Source organism: Eumetopias jubatus, unplaced genomic scaffold (assembly GCF_037043125.1).
Source record: "Eumetopias jubatus isolate StellerSeaLion01/CBP00866 unplaced genomic scaffold, mEumJub1_p1.0 scaffold_6, whole genome shotgun sequence".
Taxonomy (NCBI): Eukaryota; Metazoa; Chordata; class Mammalia; order Carnivora; family Otariidae; genus Eumetopias; species Eumetopias jubatus.
This window is the reverse complement of record NW_028274812.1, coordinates 75,096,102-75,119,039: the sequence shown is the minus strand read 5'-3', so window position 1 is coordinate 75,119,039 and position 22,938 is coordinate 75,096,102. Positions and strand designations below refer to the sequence as shown.

Here is a 22,938-nt window from a genome sequence, read left to right as displayed (position 1 = left end):
AATAAAAAAAAGAAGTTTAAGTACATATATTAGCGTTTCAGGTTAACCACTAAAAATCATCTTGAAATAGATATATTTTTTTTTACTTCCAAATCATCAAGAAATGATAGAGAAGACAACCAATGTAAAAGACAATAAAATAAGTTCAACTACATTAATAATCACAGTTAGTGTGGATTAAATTCACTTTTAAAATAGACTGTTGTATTGGAGTTTGTTTTCTTCTAATTCACCTGTTTTTTGTTTATTTGTTTTTTAATGGACCATTTATATTTGCTTTATTCCAACACCCCAATAAGTACCTATATCTTTGGTTAATTCTTTTTTTTTTTTTTTTGCCACTCATAAGGGTTTTTTTTTAATTTAAATTCAATTAATTAACATATAATGTATTATTGGTTTTAGGGGTACAGGTCTGTGATTCATCAATCTTATTTAATATCCAGTGCTCATTACATCACATGCCCTCCTTAATATCCATCACCCAGTTACCCTATCACCCTACCACCTCCTCTCCAGCAACCCTCAGTTTGTTTCCTAAGATTAAGAGTCTCTTATGGTTTGTCTTCCTCTCTGGTTTCATCTTGTTTCATTTTTTCCTCTCTTCCCCTATGATCCTCTGCCTTGTTTCTTAAATTCCACATATCAGTGAGATCATATGATAATTGTCTTTCTCTGGATTCACCTGTTTTTTGTTTTTTGTTTTTAATTTATTTTAAGTAGGCTGCACACAATGTAGGGCTTGAACTCACGACCCTAAGATCAAGAGTTGCATGTTCTACCAACTGAGCCAGCCAGGTGCCCCAGTCATAATGTAGTTTTAAAATATCCACCTACAGAGTTTACAAGGTACATGTTAGCAAGACATATACCTAAGATAAAATAACAAAGGACAGCTGTAAAGAAAGAAATGGAAAAACATTCCCCTTCTCCATGGGGGTTACATTTCAAGACCCCCTAGTGGATGCCTGAAACCCCAGATAGTACCCAACCCTATATATATTATGCTTTTCCCTATCCATACATACCTATGATAAAGTTTAATTTATAAATCAGGCATGGTAAGAGATTAACAATAACTAATAATAAAATAGAACAATTACAATGATATACTGTGATAAAAGCTATGTAAATGTGGTCTCTTTCTCTCTCTCAAAATATCTTCTTGTACTGAACTCACCTTCTTATGATGGTGATGACGTGAAATGACAAAATGCCTATGTGATGAGATGAAGTGAGGCAAGTGATGGAGACACCATGACCTTGCATTAGGCTATGACTGACCTTCTGACCATACGTTAGGAGGAGGATCATCTGCTTGTGGATGCAGGTGACCAAAGGTGACTGAAACCACAGAACATGACACTCCATGTAAGAGGGGACTACTGTCTAACAAATTAGCAATTAAAAAAAAAAAAAAGGAAAGGAAATATAACAATATTAACATCAGGCAGATTGGAATTAAAGGGAAATAGCATCAAATGGAAGAAGAGCAAAATCTTTCATGGATAAAATATGTAATTAGGCAAAGTGTCACCGCACAAACATTTATGTACCTAAAAACATAGCTTCAAAATATATAATGCAAAAACTGATATCAAAATCAGAACAAAAAAACCTTTTCTATATTTAACACACCCTTCTCAAAAATGCACATTTCAAAGGAATAAAAAATGTGAAAAGGTTTTAATAAGCTTCACTATATAAGTCTAAATATACAGAAGTACACACACACACACACACACACACACACACACACAAACACACACAAGTAAATAGAGGATACAAGCAACCAACAGCTTAAAACGTGACTGTATTAGGCCACACACACACACCAAAGTCCCCAAAGCATCAAAGCATAAGCCATATTCTCTGATCATACCTCAAAACAACACAAGGGTAGTCATCTGAGCTGTTTCATTGACTGCCAAAAAATGGGCAAAAATCTAAATGGCAGTTTGGGTGAGGCTTCAGGGCAGTAGAATTTATAGAAACTCCAGGTAGGAGTATATATAAACTGGCGATGCTTTTTTACAAAGTAACTTGATATTATCTATCAAAATTTTAAATGTCATACCTTTGCCACAGCAATTCTACTTCTAGAAATCCCTCATAAGAAAAGTACACATAATTACAAACCAAATTTGCGTAACAACACACAGCACAATGCTAATTACAGAAGGAAAACAGTAATAACCCAAGTATCTATCAACAGAAAAACAGTTAAATTATTTATAGTACATCCATTTCATAAAATGCCAAGCACTTATGTGGAAAGAATTTCCAAGACTCTACAGTGTTGCCTTTTTTTTTTAAGTGTAAAAAATACACCTGTATCGTTCAAATCATGTTAAGATGAAAAATAAATAGAAATAGAAAAAAGGAGTTGAAGAATAGACAACATACTTTTATTTTCAGAGAGGGAAGAATTTTCATATTTTACTTTATGTATGTCTCAACTGTTTGAATATTTATGATTTGTACTGCTTGTATAATCCAAAAAAGAAAAGAGCAATTTTTCAAAATTTCTTATTTACTTCCCCAAAAAGACTGGGATCTTTCTGTTCTTATTACAATTTGATCAAACTCACTGGAGAGTACAAGACAAGTATAAACTTCCAACTGTTCCCTCTGCCAGGAACACTGTTCTCTCAGATAAGGCTCACTCTTTTTCTTCCTTTGAGTTTTCCAGTTAAATATCATCTTATCTGAGAAAACTTCCTTGACTTTTCAATATAAAATGACAACCTCCTACACCCACCCTACTACTCCCCAACTACTTTGCCTTGCTTTATATTTCACTAAAGTAATTTCTACACCTGTGTCTTAGTGTCCCTATCTCTAAAGAGGGTGATAATAGTACCTTACCCTGCAGGGTTGATGTTAGGCTTAAATGAGCCAGAAGCCCTCCGATGAGTGCCTGGCTCTAGTAGGAACCACATCAGTTCATGATTTTATGACTGTCTTGCTGATGGTTTGCCTTCTCCCTATTACAATGACAAGCCCGGGGAAAGAAGGACTGTGTTTTGTTCACCTTTGCATCCTGAATGCCTGGAAAGTGCTTATAAGTAAATATTCATAGTGTTGATACCTGATTTAGTACTGCAGCCATATGCACAGACAGCTGAGATTACAAGAAAAAGACCAATTATTTTCAGTAAAAGCAAGCTTTCTGCACATTAGCATGAATCATCTGTAATAATTCAATCTACTTTAAAGCATAATATTTAGCAATACGACTCCTAGAAGCTTCAAATAGGGAAGTGGTATGGTACCATTTAATTCACTGATTTCTCAACACCAAATGGCAAAAGAAACTAAAACATAATGTGGAATGAGAAAACAAAAGCACAACTTACTTTTCATTCCTGTTTTTGATGCATGGCTGATAGAGGACCTTGACAGCATTCCAGGCAGAACTGGAATCTGCCTTCAAGATATCTTCCAACAGGGGGAATTTTTTGATACTCTTGGAACTTCCCAAAGATTCAATCACCAAGCTGTCTGAGTTTAAAAGCCACAGCTAAAGATACAGAGAGAAAAGTCCAAGTATAAGGATATTATCATCACCCTGTCCATATCTCATACCACCACTAAAAAACAAAACACAAACAAAACTATAAAAATACCAGAAAAAAAAGAAGAAACCTGTATATAATTTTTAAGTATGATAAGTCTTTCAAAGTGTAACATCTGGTAGAGCCAATGAGATCATAAAGTTAAAAAAAAAAAAGACAACCAACTAGGAGAAAATAGTTAATATGTAGATAACAAAGTTATTATCTGTAATATATAGAGCTCCCAGGAATCAATAAGGGGGCAAAAACAGCCCAAAAGAAATAAAGGCAAAGAATATGAACAGAATTAACAGAAGAAATAAGTGATAAACATACGTAAAAATGTTAATATAATAATAAGGAAATGTAAAAATCATGTGCCACCCTTTTTCACGTATCAGATTGGCAAGTACAAAAAGATAACAGGCACACCTGGGTGGCTCAGTCGGTTAAGCATCTGCCTTCAGCTCAGGTCATGATCCCAGGGTCCTGGGACTGAGTTCTGCATCGGGCTCCTTGGTCAGTGGGGGAGCCTGCTTCTCCCTCTGCCTGCCACTCCCTGTTTGTGCACTCTCTCTCTCTCTCTGACAAATAAATAAAATCTTAAAAAAGAAAAATTAAAAAAGATAATAGCATCCAGTTCAGTAGAGGGGGCTGGTCTGCTGGTGGAAGAGGGTTTCGGGATTTGGATGCACGCTATTCACTGAGGGGCTCAGCTGGAGTCTGGCTTCAGCCTCATCCCATGGGGAGCTCTGACGCAAGAATGGCACCTACAGTCTGTCCCACCTTGAGACAGGAGGCCCCTGCTTTCTGTACCCGAGGGTCAAATCACTGGCAGTAGACTGACCAGGGCAAGGGTGGGGAAGAGGTAACTTTCCGAACAAGGTGGCACCTGTCATGTAAGGGCATGTCTCAGCAGCTGGGAACTGGGTGCACCAGCCTGAGTAAGGAGGGTCTGGGTAGGGCACCAAGAATGTCTAACTATGTGGGATAAGTGAGTACAAGTTTTCTGGAGGGTGATAACTATCGGTTTAAAAAACACAACTTCTAATAGTGTCTTAGATTAGAAAGGTCTATTTCCAAAGAAGTACTAAAAATACACAAAAGATTATTTTCATCGCAGCATTGTCTTTAACAGCCACACTGGATTTCTAGTCACTCAAGACCCTGGTCTAGATTTAAACTCACAAGAAACAATCCTTATGCTATACTGTTGAGTGAAGTAAACATGAAGAAGAAAAATGCTTGTTATGTGACTCGGGTATGTTTCACGAACAGAAAAGCAGAATGTGAGCATATGAACACAGAGTTGTATATAGAGAGGGAGATGCTGAAGTGCACATACCACACTGTTAGTAATGTTTACCTTCAAATACTGTGATATAGCAAGACAAGGAGTGAAGACAAGATGGGGGAATACCATTTCTTTTACATTCTTCCTGTTGTCTGAATGTTTCAAGAATGTATTACTTTTACAACAAAGTTTCTTTGAATTTATTTTTTAAAAGATTTTATTTATTTATTTGACAGAGAGAGAGAGAGTGAGCGCAAGGGAGAGCACATGCAGGGTGAGGGGGAGAGGGAGAAACAGGCCCAAAGTGGGGCTCGATCCCAGGACCCTGGGATCATGGCCTGAGCCGAAGCTAGATGCTTAACTGACTGAGCCACCCAGGCGCCCCTGAATTTAAATATATATTAGCAGTAAGTTTTAGGTTTTCAGGTGTTTCCTATTCCTGAGTTTTAACCTGAAAAACCTTACAGTAAAAGAAAATTAAAACTGATTTCAGACTATGACTATGAGGCACACTCAGTATTAACTTCAGTCCAGAAGTATGTTAGCTTTGGTAGAAATGATCTGGAATCAGAGAAGCACGGGGTCCCCATAATGGATGGCCAGCTACAAAGCCACACTTAACAACAACCATAACTCTCTCCCTCCTTCGAGCTACCATGTTTTAGATGCAGGGGACGATTCTTCTAACCGCACGGCCTCTTATCCAAAACTTGCCACTACTTCTCAAACATCAATGTGTTAAAATCAGGACCTCGAAGAGGTATCTGTACCCCCGTGTTCACTACAGCACTATTTACAATAGCTAAGATACAGAAACTATCTAAATGTCCGTCACCAGATGAATGGATAAAGCAAATGTGGTGCATACACATATGGAGTATTTTTTTTTTTAAAAAGAAGGAAACCTTGTAATATGCAACAACGCAGATGAACTTTGAGGACAGTATGCCAAGTGAAATAAGCCAGACACAGAAGGACAGTACTGCCTGATGCCACCTTCCATAAGGAATATAAAATAGTCTAATTCATAGAAGCAGAGAATAAAATGGTAGTTGCCAGGGGCTAGGGAGGGAGAAATGAGGAGTTGCTCACTAAAGGGCACAGAGTTTTAGTTAGGCAAGATGAATAAGTTCTAGAGATCTCCACGTAATACTGTGCCTATAATTAACAATATTGTTATCATGCACTTAAAAATCAAAAAAAAAAAATCTATGAAGAGGGTAGGTCTCACATTAAGCATTCTTACCACATACACACATACACAAAAATAGGAGCAACAGAACATATTTTAAACAGAAGAGTATCAAGAGGGAAAAATAGGGAAAAATCAATAGGGGAAAAAAGTGACAGAAACAGAATTAAGTTAGTGACCAAGAAAAGCCTATTAACAACTTGGAGTGAAAAACTTTATTTTGTGGTGTGAGCAGGAATCAGGTTTTATTTCTCTATATCCCCAGTACCTAGCACATAGAGGCACTTGATCTTTTATTATTAAATTAAGGGAGTTTGATTTGTGAATTAAACTGATATATGAATTCAATTTTTGATCATTTATTTTCTAGACCTGAGAATTAAAGAAAAGAGAATGGCAAGACTAAAGAATTTCTGAGACCCTGGATTACCGAGCTACAGAAAGCTGGGAGAAGTCACTTCTTACCAAGATGTACACTTTGCCATCGTGACCTTGAATAGTGAATCTAAAAGTGCTTCTAGCAGAGGAGAGTTCCACCAGACACTGGGCGATAACGTTCTGTACAAACTGAGACCTGTTTGAACAGAAATCAATTTTCACAATGTGACTTTCATAATAACTCTAACTGGCAAGAGGAGCCAAAAATACCCACAGGGTACCTAAAAGGCAGAGGTGTGTGCAGCCAGACTTTTCTATATGCTACCCATTCCTTCACAGACTGTGCTAATGTGGATTTTAATATATTTTAATGTATTTGTGTTTGCTCCAGTCTTCTTATAACCTATTCTCCAATCCTTAACACACTTCCCACCCTAAACCTAACTATTCCCCTTGACTGAATGAAAAAATACTGTGTTAGTCAAGTCAATATTCCATTTGTGCTGTAGCACATTAAACAGTGAGTAAGTTAAAAAAGAAGGCGAGATATTTCCTCCCAAACATTAGTCAGTATTAAATACAATGTCTTCCATGTACATCCCCTCAAAGAGTCAGAGCTGAGGCACAGAATCAAAGTATTTACAGAAGGATAAATTTTAAGGTTATATTCAGATCGCCATAATTTTTAGATATCCATAAATAAACTGAAAGACATACTATAGTTAACTTCTGTTTGCAAACTAAAAAGATTCAAAGAGAGAAAACGCTAATGGATTTAGTGGCTAAGTAACTTTTTTTTTTTTTTAAACACAGGAGTCATTTGAAAACTGACTCGTTCAAATTTTAGATAAATCAAATTAATTCCAGAAATAATTATTCAAAAACCTATTGATGATTAAGTTATAAGACCTTGATTATCTGACAAATAGAAGCACAAAAAACTTTCAGATTTAGAAGATTTATATGATGAGCACATTTACTTATGCCACTATGTAATAAACAAACCATAAATCCTCAAGTCTTTTATATGTGTGGTTTGGTTCAACTGTCTAAGCCTTTTTCAAAGGTTTTTATTTTTCTTTTCCAAGTAAAGAAAGGTATAAATAAAAATGAATTCCCAAATAATCAATTGTACCTATCATTCTCCACATTTTACAGAATAAACTTAATTTGCTACTTGTACCTTGGTACGATGGAAAAATTTCTTTCAGACGGCTGAATAATTATCTCTGTTATAAAAAACTTGGTGGTTTCTAGAAACAAAAATAAGAAAATTTAAAATCTCCCTGTTGCACTAACATTTTTATGGTGGGCATGTTGGTCCTAATTACAACATCCCAAACTAAATATTTCATACACATACTGGTAAAATTCACATTCAGTAAAAATTTTCCCAAAATGACTTAGTGTAAGATACCAACGCATTGATGACTACAAGGAGAGTATCCTGAGACTTGGGAGGGCCTGGTGTTTTAAAAGACACGCCCCAAGTGGATATTGGCACAACGACACTCTGTTCACACGCATGAAAAATCAGCCACATTACAGCCACAGCCCACCTACGCAGAAACTTGTCATTTGATTCCCCATTTCTATAGTCTAAAACCTAGGAGTCACTGGAAAAGGCTTTTGAATCATGGTGTCCCAAAGCCCATGCAAAGATGCTGTAAACCTCTTATTAGTATTTCCCAGAATCTCACCGAGTCTATTAATGTACAATTCCCAACAAATCTGGTTATCTAATTACTTAGTTTACAGAAACATTTAAACAGTAAACTAAATATCTTACAGAAATGAATATAAACATAACCATTCTGAGTTTTTTAAGAAATCCATGAAAAATATTTTTCACGAGTAATGAAGGAAATACAAATTAAAAGATATTCTTTAGCATCAAATAAATATTTGTGAATGACAAAACGCAGCAATGAAGAAGATATGGAGAAATGGTATACTTGTTCACATATTGCTTTCAGAACTGCAAATGATACATTTCTGGAAAGCCACTTGATGAAGACCTTAAAAATATTCTGATGCCAATCATTAAACACCTAAGAATTTATCTCAAAGAAATATTCATGTCTATAAAAATTTATCTACAAATATGCTCATATTAAACTGAAAACAAATTGTCTAAAAATTGAGAATGGTTGGGCTAAACAATTATACATTTAGGCAAGAGAATTCCATGCAATAATTAAGAATGGTGTGCCAAACAATTGTGAATTAAGATGGAAAGTTATTCTCAGTACATTTTCTGAAAATGTTTTCAATTGCTCAACACACAAAAAAAGGCAGAAAAAAATCAATAGACAGTTTAACAGAGTATTATACATCTAGAGCCATGGTGATGAAGTTATCTATTTCCCCTTTAAGTTCAATTTTTCATTTTACTATTTTGAAATCCTGTTACTAGATGCAGAATTGAACCTTTTAACATTATGAAGTGATCCTTTTTATCCCAGCTGCTGTTAAACTATAATTTGATTCTACTATTTTAATCCTACAAGGTATCATTATTACTGCTTTATGCAGTTAGCATCCACTTAATATCTCCCACGTATTTACCGCTGTCTTTACCAACCCTTCTTGAACTTAGACCCTCTATCTGGGATCATTTTCTTCTATTCTCTACAGGTAGAATTCTATTCTTCCACAAGTATAATTTCTTTTAATAAAAAGCCAAACCACTAGAAATGAATTATTCTAGTTTTTGTCAGAAAATATCTTTGTCTTGATTCTTTCATATAGAACATTTTCACCACATAAAATCCTAGGTTAAGTTTTTAACCTTTGTGCACATTGACACTATCATTCCATTGTCTTCAAACTTCCATTATTATTGCTCCTTTGAAAGTGACCTGTCATTTTTCTTAGTTTTTAAGATTTTCTGGTTTTTGTTTGTTTTGCAGTATCATTCTGTATGTCTCGCTACAAACTTCTTATTTATCTTACTTGGGTCTCATTTAATTAGAATTCATTGGACCTCCTCAATCTGTTGCTTACTGTTTTCCATCACTTTTGTAAAATTCTTAGCAATTATCTCTTCAAATATTGCCATGCTCCCTTATATTTCTTTTCCTTCGAGAAGTCTGACTAAACATATGTTAGAGTACGGAGGTTCTTCAAAAAGTTAAAAATAGAACTACCCTATGATTCAGCAATTGCACTACCAGGTATTTACCCAAAGAATAAAAAAAAAAATACTAATTCAAAGTGATACATACACCCTGATGTTTATAGCAGCATTATCAACAATAGCCAAATTATGGAAAGAGCCCAAATGTCCACTGACTGATGAATGGCGGTGTGTATATACACATACATACACACACACACACACACACACACACACACACACAATGGACTATTACTCAGCCACAAAAAGAATGAAATCTTGCCATCCACAGAATGAAATCTTGCCATTCACAACAATGTGGATGGAACTAGAGAGTATTATAATAAGTGAAGTAAGTCAAAGACAAATACCTTATGATTTCACTCATGTGTGAATTTAAGTAACAAAGCAAATGGGGGCACCTGGGTGGCTCAGTCAGTTAAGCATCAGATCTCGATTTTGGCTCAGGTCACAATCTCAGGGTTGTGAGATCAAGCCCTGAATCTGACTCGGCGCTGGGTGTGGAGCCTGCCTAAGATTCTCTTCCTCTCCCTCTACCCCTCCCCACCCCCACCCCACTCTCTCTCTCTCTTAAAAAAAACAAACACAGAAGAAAAAAGAGAGAGGAAAACCAAGAAACAGACTCTTAACTACAGAGAACAAATTGACAGTTATCAGAGGGGAGATGGGTGGGGGGATGGGTTAAATAGGTAAGGGGATTACCGACCACACTTATTGAATGAGCACCAGGTGTTGTGTGTAAGTGCTGAATCACTAAACTGTACACTTGAAACTAGTATTACAGTATATGTTAACTGGAATTCAAATAAAAACTAAAAAAACAAAAAGCATATGTTAGATCTTCTCGGTGTATGTTTTATGTCTCATGCCTATATTTTTTGCCTTTTTGTCTCTCTGTGCTAGATTACAGATTTTTCTTCTCATCTATCTTCTATTCATTAATTCTTTCTCCAAGTTATACCTAATCTGCCATTAAATCACCGACTAAATTCTAAATTTCCGTTACATATTTTTTAGAAATTCTATTGTAGATCTTTTCCAAATATGCTTGCTCTTGTTTCCTTTGCATTTTGATATTCAAACCTGTCTCTTATATTGTTCAATAAATGAAAGCACGATTGTTCTAGTTTACATCTGACAATTCTAATAACAGAAGTCTGTTTCTGTTGTTTCTGTTTTTGTTAGTTCTTGTTGAAGGAAGTCTAGTTTACTTGTGTGCTTATTTGTCTTTGGTTGTATGGGGAACACTGTACTTGACAAATTATTTGTGGGAGTGTGAGTTTTACAATGAAGGTATTTTACTCCAGAGGTGATTTACATTTGATTTTGCCAGGCATATGGGTGTTATAGCTAGTCCAAGACAGACTACCAAGTTTAAGACTTGAAATTCCCTAAAGTGCCAAAGGATTGATACCTATCTGTAATTCCACATTCACAGTAAGGGTATGGCTCTTTCGGGTCCCAAATTTTTGTGCAGAGTCGTCCGCTAGGTTCCCTTTCTGTGTAGTCTTTATGTCCTTACTTCTCAAAGCAATCAAAATAATTTTAGAGAAGTGGCATATTGCAGGGAAAAGGTGGCTTCAATTTTGTGCTAAACTTTGAGTTTGCTCTTGTGGTAATTTACTCATATATTTTCTATTTATCTTGATCTTCATTCCTTCCTGTGGTTTCCAATCACCATTTGGTATCTTTCACTTCAGCCTGAGGAACTTTCTTTAGCATTTTTTGTAGAGAAGATCTGCTAATAATGCATAACTTCCATCTATTGTATGAAAATGCTCTTATTTTGCCTTCATTTTTGAAGGACAGTTTTGCTGGATAAAGAATTGTTAGTTGACAGGTTTTTTTCTTCTTTCTTCACCACCCCCCCAGAATTTTGAATATCTCATTTTAGTGTCTTCACTATTTCTGCAAAAAGTCAGCCTTAATTGTATCAGGAAGTCCCTGTGTGTGATGTTCCATTTTTCTCTTGTACTTTCAAGATTCTCTCTTCATCTTTGGCTTTTATCAGTTTAACTACAATGTGCCTGGTGAAGTGCTCTGTGTGTTGATCCTACTTTTCACTGCAATTCTTGAATCTAAGAGTTAATATTTTTCAGGAAATTTGCCAAGATTTCAGCCATTGTTTTCTACAAATACTTTTTCCTGAGTTATTTTTTTCTTCTTACCTCTGAGATTCCATTTACACATTAACTGAAACATTTGATATTGTCCCACAAATCTCCGAGGTCCTGTCCATTTTGATTCAGACTTTTTCCTCTGTTCTTTGCATTGGTTAATTTCTATTAATATACCTTCAAGTTCAATGATTATTTTTTCTTCAGTCATCACAAATACGTAGTTTAGCTGATCTAGTGAGTTTTTTAGATACTGTACTTTTCAGCTCTGTAATTACCAATAGTTCTCTCTCTGAAGTTTCCAATTTGTTGATATTTGCCATTAGTTCACTGAGTTTTTTTTCCCCCTTTTAATTCTTAGCCATATTTATAACAGCCACTTTAACATCTTTGTCTACTAAATCTAATGTTTGTGCTTACTCAGTACCTGTTTGCTGAGTCCTGCTTTTGGTTATCAATCACTCTTTTCTGTTTCTTTGCAAGTCTAATAATTTCTAAGTGGAAGTAGGACACTGTATGTAATATAATGTTGCTATTCTGGATTTTGTTTTGTTCTTTTAAGGGTTGTTGGCTTATAATAGTCAATTAACTAGCCTGGACTCAAACTATGAAATATGTCTTCCCACAGTGTGTAGCTGCTAATGTTTCTGCTCAGTTTTATTTTGCTTAGCCTGGCTCCCTAGAGACCATTCACTATACCTGCAGAGTTTAGCTGTCAGCAAATCTGGGGCGAGGTTTTGCTCAAATACCTCAAGCCATTAAGGCTCCTACCTTCTGTTGCCCAATTGTGTGTAGATTGAGAAATGAAATCAAACACATGGGAAATGTGCAGGTCTCCCCGAGCTTTTAATTCTTATTGGACTCTCTGGCATCTATTACACAATAGATGCATTTAACACATTTAAGAGTCAGCCACAGCTATGTGGAGAAGTTATCATCTCAGCCCATCCCCCTGCCTCTGGCTTCCAAAATCTCCCTCTTAAATTTCTAGTTTCTCCTTTGCCTCTTATACCTTATATTATAATGACCATGATACCATGGAAATGTTTCCTTTCTTGTTCAGCCTTCTGTTTTCCTGCAGTGCATAACTGCTTTCTTTTTCATGTGTTTAGCTTTCCAAGCACCTTTAGCTAATTCCTTCCATATGATAAAATGGTTTATCTCAAGATTGTTATGTCTGGTCAAACTGAAGAATGTATCAGTTCATCTTGTAGTTGAAAAAATGTTTATTGCAATCTTCTCTCCTTTGCTTCAATCTAGACTCTTATTCCCTGCGCCTGCCTGTGTGTCCCTCACCCTAGGATTCCCTTATCTGTGTTAGATAATCTGTTTCCCAAATCCCATGTCCTCTCTCTAAAGGTTAAATCCTTAGGTTTGGTGAGGTATATCCTATGGTACATTCCTAAGGAAAATATACATTTGAGGTCTGTGTTTTGAGACACTGCATTTCCAAAACTGTATATGTTATCTTCATACTTGATTGATAGTTTGACTGTGATAGAATCTTTTTCCTTCTAAATTATGAAGGCATTACTTCACCATCTTCTAGATTTCAACAATGCTGTTAAGAGTTCAATGTCATTCTAATTCCTGATCTTTTGTATACTACTTGCTTTTTTTCCTCCAGAAACTTCTTCCTTGGTGTTTAGAAATTACTCAATAATACAGCTTTGAGTAGCTTCTCTGCCATCCCATTAGTCATGTCACTGGACATGTAGTGGGGCCCTTTCAGTTGAGAAACCATAGCCCTAGCTCTGGAAAATAGCCTTGCAATGTTTTTTTAGTATTTCTGTTGTTTGATAATTTCCTAACTCTGTTGTCTCTAGTCTTTCTTTTTTCTAGAATTTCTATTAGCTAGATGTTGAATATCCTAAAAGTCTCCATTCATTCATTCATTCAACAAGTATTTACTGGGTACCCACTATATTTAGTGCTGAGGTTACAGTGATAAATGAGATAGACAATATCTCTATCCTCAGGAAATTTACATGATGATTTTTTTTCCTATAATTCCTTTCCAATTTTCAATCTCTGAATTTTGGTTCTGATTTATGAGATAAGATAGTTCCTTAATTTATTTTCTAGTCCTTTGATTAGGTTTTTTAGGCAATCACATCTTTCAGTCTACATTCTTTGAATTATGGGGGCAATATTATTCCATTTCTTTAAGAACATTACTTTTGTTAAAGATTTTCTTCTGTTTTATACATATTTCTTCTCAGTGCCTTTATTCTGTTTACTTCATTGTTTATTTACTTCAGTCTCTTTTATAGTTGGAGGTTTGCTCAAATACTTGTTGATTCTCATTAATCCATTCATATTTAAGTGTAAGGTAATAAAATGCTGACAGGAAACTCTCAGGCGTAGGTACAAGGCTTGTTGACTGTAGGATGGCTGAATCTCATTTTACTGTGGAAAGACCCTTACAAATCAGTGTCTGCACATCTCTTCTCTGGTTGGTATTCTTCCATTTTCCAAGAAAAGAGTCGTCTAATCTCTTGCCTTGAGAGTATAAGCAAGTTTTAAACAGAGGAGGAATCTTAGTTGTCTTACAGCTCCATATAAAAATTTTGAATTAATCATCCTTCCTCCAGCCCCTTGTCTCAGACTGCTTTCCCTGTTACGTGCTGCCTACAAATTCTGAGCAGACTAGTTCTGAGGCTCTACAGTGAGTACTGGCTCACTCCTCACTCAGATGATCTGCAGACACTGAGGCTGCAACTTCCTCCGTACCGCCAAGCATGTTCCCACACCTCTCAGCTTTACAGCTTCCAAAAGAGTGTGCTTATACCTCTTGTTTACATCACTGTTGCTTCCTCTCCATTTTTCTTTCTCTGTGGATGTACATCTTTTTTATTCCTTAACTGACATTTTAACTGGGCTTCAGGGAGAAAAGAATAAAAAAAAAAAAAATCAATTCACCTAATTTGACTAGAGGCCTTAACATTTTCTAAGTTGTTGCTTAAAGCACTTGCTTTCATTCTCCAAAACGACGTTGAAAGTGGCATCCTTTATCCCTACTCACTCTTCCTTTTCTGTTCACTCTGAGCAAGTAACTACTTACAATATTCTGATAATTTTAAAATACAAACAAAAAGACCACCATCTGCCTTCTCTTGGGTACACTAGCTTCACTTAAATCACATCTTCTAGTTAATTATATTAAAAACAATTATTCATCACCTCCAAAGCTAATGCAGCATGTTGTAGCTCTCCAGACATTTTTAAACCTTATCTTTAAATAACAATGCAATTTAATTATCAGGATTTTATTATATTTGAAAGTGGTATAACAGACTTTACATAATGAACAAGGAACAGAGTACAAAACTCAGAATGTGGTTTCTTCCATTTCAACCCCCAGCCCTAACATAGAGCCCTGAGGCAGAGGGCAGCCAAGAAAACTTCATCATCTTTAGCAACCAACAATTCTGACTGAGGAGTTGTACTGAGAAAAAAGCTCTGCTATTCTTCAGGACAGACGCAGGTACAAACTTTATAATATTGCTTTATAACCACAGAGAGGATATGAAATACTGAAAATGACCCAACTTCTTAATGCTTAAAACACAATACTATGTACTTATAAAGGTCAAAATATACAAATTTCTTGGCATATTAGATGATATGTTAGCTGATTTCTATTTTAAAAATCATCAATTCTATAACATATATTAGTTACCTTTAATATATATTTCCTATAAAATCTCCTTCTACTCTTTTTTTAACAAGAAGGCAATCATTTTGGCTTTTTTATTATGAAATTCTTACCTGATGACATGGTCTCTCCCAACATTACCTTGCAACGCTTACAAATTACTTTGGTATTTGCCTTTGGTTTCTGTAGAACAGAAAAATGTCATTTAAATGTCATTCAGCTTTTCTTAAAAGGAATATATAATTTTAACATAGTCTCTAGAGTATACATTGAACTTTACATTTTATTTTGCCCTCTACTAAATACTGGGAACACATTTAGCTTGTATGCATAATTCACATGCACAGAGATCATTTTTTTTTTAATCTAAAGAAAGAATAATGAACAGACTGATTTTTCCAAACCTAGCCACTTCTTGATAATCTAACTGTTGTAAATAATTTGAGCAAGAAGCACCTTACATTTCTAAAAAGCACTTCCAAACATCCATTACCATTTAGGATAGACAGACGGTGGACAACAAAGGCAGAGAGACTAGGTGACTTGTCCCAATTCATGTTTCTAGAAAACAGGAGAATCAAAACCTGGAGCCATTATTTTGACTCCTAGTCCAGTGTAACTCATGTAAAAGTAATCTATGGTTCATAACCACTCATCAGAAGTCAAAAATATTTAACCCATTCATCTAATTCTATTTTTCCACTTAAGATACACATTGTACCTAAAAAAACCGCAAAGTTTTCTGAGACAAATTCCTGATCCATTCTTAAACTTCAAAAATCCAAATTCATTCATGTGGGATACAGATTAAATGGCTAGCATCCATCTAATCATTAAGCAAATAAATAAAAAAAAAGTTCTCTTACATTCAGAGAACAGATTGGTGGTTACCAGAGGCAGGGGGTGGGGTGGTAAAAATGGGTGAAAGGGGTCAAAAGGTACAAACTTCCAGTGACAGAACATGGAAGTCATGGGGATGTAATGTACAGCATGGCAACTACAGTTAATAATACTGTATTATATATTTAAAGTTGCTAAGAGTAGATCTTAAAAGTTCTCATCACAAGAAAAAGATTTGTAGTTATGTATGGTAATGGATGTCAACTAGACTTATTATGGTGAATATTTTGCAATACATACAAATATCAAATCATTATATACCTAAAAGTAATATAATGTTATATGTCAGTTATACCTCAAGTTAAAAAAAACTTACTGATTTGTAGTTTTTTATAAGAGGTTATGTTATAAGCAATAGCATGGTGATTAAGAGCCCTGAGTCTGGGCCAGATTTCCTTAAGTTTCAATCCTGGCCCTGTTATTTACTACACACATGACCTTGAGCAAGTTGATTAACCTGGTTTGGTTTCCTCATCTGTAAAAGGGAGTTAATAGTAGCGCTTAACTCATAGTGTTATTAGGATTTAAAAAGGGGTGTTATAAAGCACTGTCCTGGGTACGTGGTAACTACTAAGTGGATGTTACATAAACAAAATATACTTTTGGCACACATCATTCAAGATAGGCTGAAAACCCATACCTTCCCAAAAGGGACCAATTTTTGTCTTTTACTGGACAGCCACTGTGTATTAAGAATCTACAAAAAAAAAAAAAATGTTTCCATAGCAATATCTTTGTTAAAGCCCTTCAACAGTCCTCTCACAAAGATACACTGCAACATGGCAGAAGTTGCATAAAAGTGGGCAGGGAGAAGGAATTTCTGTAACTCTGGCCATCTCTTCTGGGAAACCACAGAATAGAGTGCTGGTCTAAGTAAGGAATGAGTGCCTTTCTGATGTGGGATAACGTATGTATTGATCTAAGGAATCTTAACTGATTAAGGTAAGTTTGAGTACAATTACATTTTCCTTAGCATTAATCACTACTTCCTAAAAAACTACATAAGAGGCACATTGAAACTGAGTTCCATGGATGTGCTGCTAGTAACTGATAGAGCTGATATTTGAATCTAGATCCCTTCAATGCTAAACCTTGCGCTTCTATGTCCACAATAGCCAAACTATGGAAAGAGCCCAGATGTCCATCAACAGATGAACGCATAAAGATATGGTATATATATATATATATACAATGGACTACTACTCAGGCATCAAAAAAAAAATGAAATCTTGCCATTTGCAATGACGTGGATGGAACTAGAGGGTATTAGGCTAAATGAAATAAGTCAATCAGAGAAAGACAATTATCATATGATCTCATTCATATGTGGAATTTAAGAAACAAAATGGAGGATCATAGGGGAAGAGAGAAAAAATAAAACAAGACAAAATCAGAGAGGGAAGAAAACCATAAGAGACTCTTAATCATAGGAAACCAACTGAGGGCTGCTGGAGGGGAGGGCAGTGGAAGGATGGGGTAGCTGGGTGATGGACATTAAGGAGGGCACGTGATATAATGACCACTGGGTATTATATAAGACTGATGAATCACTGAACTGTACCTCCGAAACTAATAATACATTATATGTTGATTAATTTAATTTAAATTAAAACAAATTTTAAAAACAAATAAATAAAATTTGTGCTTCTAAGCACTATGTCAAGTGTTTTCCAAACTAACTCATAGAATCAGTTCAATTGGTTATGGCCTACATTTTTTAAAAAGATGAAACAGAGGGGCACCTGGGTGGCTCAATGGGTTAAGCATCTAACTCTGGATTTCGGCTCAGCTCATGATCTCACGGTCATGAGATCAAGCCCCGTGTCAGGCTCTGCGCTGGGCGTGGAGCGTGCTTAAGAGTTTCTCTCTCCCTCAGCCTCTGCCCCACCCTCCCCCCTCAATGCTGGCTCTGTTTCTCTCTCTCTAAAAATAAAAAAATAATAAAAATAAAATAAAAAGATGATCTTAATCTCAGGAAACAAACGGAGGGTTGCTGGAGTGGTGGGGGGTGGAAGGGAAGGGGTGGCTGGGTGATAGACACGGGCGAGGGTATGTGCTATGGTGAGTGCTGTGAATTGTGTTAAGACTGTTGAATCACAGACCTGTACTTCTGAAACAAATAATACATTATATGTTACAAAAAAAAAAAGAAGATAGCAGGAGGGGAAGAATGAAGGGGGGGAAATTGGAGGGGGAGACGAACCATGAGAGACTATGGACTCTGAAAAACAAACTGAGGGTTCTAGAGGGGAGGGGGAGGGGAATGGGTTAGCCTGGTGATGGGTATTAAGGAAGGCATGTTCTGCATGGAGCACCGGGTGTTATACGCAAACAATGAATCATGGAACACTACATCAAAAACTAATAATGTATGGTGATTAACATAATAATTAAAAAAAGAAATAGAATAGAAATATCACAGTACTTCAAACACAGTGTAAGTACTACTTCAAGAAACTTTTACTTGACATGTGTTCATGTGTGTGCATAGTGTTATCAGATCTTGATATAAAAAATGTATTTCTGGGGCACCTGGGTGGCTCAGTAGGTTAAGCGTCTGCCTTTGGCTAAAGTCATGATCTCAGGATCCTAGGATGGAGCCCCGTGTTGGGCTCCCTGCTCACGGGGGAGTCTGCTTCTCCCTCTCCCTCTGCCCCTCTGCTTGTGCTCTCTCTCTCTCAAATAAATAAAATCTTTAAAAATATATGTATTTCTTACTTTAATTAGAGGTCAAAAAAGTCAAAGCCACAGACATAGAAACAAAGGCAGGTGATAATCTGTTCAGGTGTAGGCAAGGATATAGGAAGAAGACAGCTCAGAAAGCAGGTATGCTCAACTGTAAATTTGGGCATTTTCACGCTTTCTTACAATAAAATCTATCTGTATAGCTCCAAACTGGTAGTAAAGACACTTTTTAAAGGATCTATTTTGTACAAATTAAATTAAACCATCTTCATTAAATCTTACCAAAAACTAAAGGCTTTACTAAAAACTAATACCAGGTATTGGAGTAGCAATGCTTGAGAAGAAGAAATTTTTCTATTCAAAGCAGAGAATTTTTCATCAGGTGCTCTGTTACGTATTTCATTTATACTTGCTCTTACAGCACATTTTGCTTTATCTTTCAATGAAGCAGGAAAAGTGGTATTTGTTGGTTTAAAAAAAAAGGAGTCTACCTTTTCAAGACACTGGTAATCAGGATTTTAAAATGTGATCAATAAAAAGCAAATTATCTCAAACAACCAAATATGTGTATTTTGATTCAAACAAATGGATGGTAGAAGGGACCTTTAATATAATTGGTAAAACCTGTATATGGCCTGTATTTTATCATAAGTAGTAATTGTTCATTTTGTCAAATGTGAAATGACACTGTGGCTATTTAAAAAAGAAAAATCCATATGGGATAAAATGACATAAAGTCTGGGATTTGCTTTAAAGCACTCCGGCTGGGGAGGGAATTAAAGGGACAGATGAAGCCTACTTTATGAATCAAGATGATTGGTACACTGAAGTTCACAATTCTTTCCCTTTTACATTTGTGAATGTTTACAAAGTTCAACCCATTAATCTAAGAAAATTAAAAAAAAAAAAACCCAGCCTTATGGATTTAACAAAACAAATGACTAAAAATCAATAAATTATTGCCAAGTACCCCAGGAAAGAAAAAAAAAGTAAAGCTGTTAGTCACACTGTGATATAATCAAAGTTCAATTTCGTTTGTTCCTTAAAAGATAGAGTGAAGTTACGGTGTGACCATACTTTCTAAGTCTAGAATACTATTATGAATCTTATAAAAGGGTGAGGTGCCATCTTTATCATCCTATTTTAAGATGCTGGTAGACGCAAAAAAATAGCATGAAACAATAAATGCAAGAAATAAGGAAATCTTCAGGAGGTATCTTTTGAAAACAAAAGGTATATACTGCCACATTTTTTTTTTAAAGATTTTATTTATTTATTTGACAGAGAGAGACACAGCAAGAGAGGGAACACAAGCAGGGGGAGCGGGAGAGGGAGAAGCAGGCTTCCCGCTGAACAGGGAGCCTGGTGCGGTGTGGGGCTCGATCCCAGGAATCATGACCTGAGCCGAAGGCAGACGCTTAACGACTGAGCCACCCAGGTGCCCCTATATACTGCCACATTAACAGGCACAAATAACATACTGTACACTCAAAAGGGGTTTTGAGGGAAAGAAATAAGTGTTGGATTTTGTTTGTTTATGCTATCCTTAAAATCAGGCCTTTTTAATTAAAATCTTATAGCATTTGAAATTTTGTTTAAAGAGAAACTCTGTTTTGTAATGCATTTCTCTTGACCGATGCTTAAAGGAAATAATAAAGCAAGCTGTGCGATGAAGCAGCCTAACAGTGTGGGAACCCGACATCAAAGAAAGACCTTGTTGTGGACTAATTAAATCAATATATCTGAGAGAAGGCACCACTGCTCAGAGATGTGGATTAGCCTCCTGTCCTTGTTTTTATTTCCCTTTGCGTTGTTTCAATTTCTAAGGACCCTTGATACTGTCTCGCCAAAAAAATGTTTCCCAAGAGATAGCATTAGGATGCTGTGTCACCATGTGACATTTCAAAACCCTGCTAGATGGCTAGACTTGTTGATATGAGAAATAGGTTTTCAATAGCACAGGGCAGCCTTGTTCCCACAGGAGCCTTGAGAGCACTGTTTAAGCAGTCCCTCCAAATATATGTTACTATTTTGGACACAGGCATACTCTTTCAATGGCTGCAATAAGCAATTAAAGAGAACTTCCATCTAGGCTAACTTGGAAACAATCTTGTCAAAGCAGCTGTCATGACAGGAGTTTTCCACAGTCTCCTTGATACTAAACACCATAATGTCTGAATATAAAGGGTCTTCCTTTAATGCATAGGATGGCTGTTCACAATTGAGAGAAATTCTTGTAAATGGCATCATATAACTGATAAAGACATAAATATGAAGAATGTATTTCCATATAGAGTGCAGAATTTATCTAAAAAGGGAAACTCATGGTTTCTCTTATTTAATCTTTCTCCTCTCCTCTTCTATTCACACCTTGCAAATATTTTAAAAATTTATAGCTTAATCACAAGAATGAAAGTTAAAATACATAGAACAGTACAGTATTAGTCTACAAATTTAGATTAAAATATGATTTTAACATAACCATTTTAAACATAACAGATTTTTATTAACTTCTTACCATTTATTTTTGGAAAACTACACAAGGATAAGGTACAATAATTTTAAACGAACCATATTTAGGTAAAGGGATGGGTGTTTATGGTGAGAGATAAGGCACTTAAATAATTCTGATAACTTCAATCTTTGATCAACTTCCTTAATCTACCCTCAAAATATAAAACAGTTCTATAAACTAACTTACATAAACCTGAGAGCTGCCCAACTATTGCACATTTCCTGAGGTGGTTCAGTTTTTGTTACAAAAATTAAATAAGTTTTAAATGAAATTTAATATACAATGCTTTTATTCCTACCGATAATCAGATGTTAAAAATGAAGATTCTCTGGCAATGATTTTCTTTACTTTTTAAATCACATCTGTATTGACCTGCCATCAGGAGAATGATTTCTCACAAGGGCCAAGTCAATGCCATTGATTTTCTTTTAGAGTGAGGTAAAGCACTTGTCCTCTGCAGTGAAAGGAAAAAACTTCTTTCTCCCTAAATCAACTTCTATAGCAAGAGGCACCTGTCCTCACATTGTCCACCACCAACTTGGAATCACAGCATAAGCTTCATTTCCACATTTTGACTCCTCCGTTTTCTCTGTTTCCTTGATGGCATCTGCTTTTATGACATCAGCAGAAGTCTTAACAATGGGCAGACACGGGGAAATACCTAGGCCTAACTGTATAGTATATATCTTGGAATAAAAGAACACTTTTAATTTAAATCAGATTATATAGATTATGATATGTTGTCCTAAAAACAAGAAAGTAGGGCATTTTGGTTTGTAAAATGGCAACATTCCCAATTCTATGCATGAAAAAGTCCTCTTTCTCTTCTTTCTCCAGCCCCTTAAGCTGTTCTGGTCTAAAGCCATATGATCTCTTCCTCTATCAATAGAGCAGAGCAGAGGTGGTGAATAGAGGCAGTTGAAAATCATGGACTTTGGTCCTTGGAACAGTCTGTGTAGCATGCTTTAATTAAGAAAAGATAGAAGAAACCAGTTTCTAAGCCAACTTCCAAATTAGCATTTATTTTGAAAAGATATTTTACCAGTTTAAAATGGCTCTCAGAAGAAGGACATTGTGTCTCCACTGGGGCTAGTTCAGGTCTTGGCTGCCATAAATCACTTCTTAAATTCACCAAGAAGAAAGAATCTCCAATAAAACAGTCATGCTCTTGTGGATGAAGTGGCTTATTAGCAAAGGGGTCAGGATGACAACACCATTCTTCAACTAGAGCTCCCCAATTCTCACTCGGCAATGGGAGTACCCTGAGGAGCTTCCTAGTAGAGAGAGGAAAAACAATTTTTAATTTTATTTTATTAAGAAGTCAAACTCTCACTCTTTGCAGATGATAGGAAAAACAATTTTTTAAAGAACAAAATGGAAATGTAGCATTTTCTTAATTAAATCAGCATGAAAGATGAAAGAAAGTCAGTAGCTACATTGTCTGCAATAATTTTCCCCCCAGATTACAAAAGTAATATATACTTATTTGTGATAGGCAGTTTG

The 22,938-nt window shown here is 35.8% G+C and overlaps 1 protein-coding gene across 4 annotated transcripts in view; it reads right to left on the bottom strand.

Annotated features, from left to right (window-relative positions):
* Nucleotides 1–22,938, bottom strand: part of UBE3D (ubiquitin protein ligase E3D) — a 154,217-nt gene that overhangs the window by 106,438 nt on the left and 24,841 nt on the right. For 3 of the 4 annotated variants that reach the window (XM_088023923.1, XM_088023922.1, XM_088023924.1), the window contains exons 4-9: nucleotides 22,478–22,709; nucleotides 16,876–16,932; nucleotides 15,449–15,518; nucleotides 7,605–7,674; nucleotides 6,509–6,617; nucleotides 3,360–3,523 (exon numbers count right to left, since the gene is read on the bottom strand). In XM_088023923.1, coding sequence (XP_087880049.1) covers nucleotides 3,360–3,523; nucleotides 6,509–6,617; nucleotides 7,605–7,674; nucleotides 15,449–15,518; nucleotides 16,876–16,932; nucleotides 22,478–22,709 — 702 coding nt within the window. Of the gene's footprint in view, nucleotides 1–1,192; nucleotides 1,345–3,359; nucleotides 3,524–6,508; nucleotides 6,618–7,604; nucleotides 7,675–15,448; nucleotides 15,519–16,875; nucleotides 16,933–22,477; nucleotides 22,710–22,938 lie in introns of those variants that run through there. The other variant, XM_088023925.1, reaches the window with a different exon arrangement.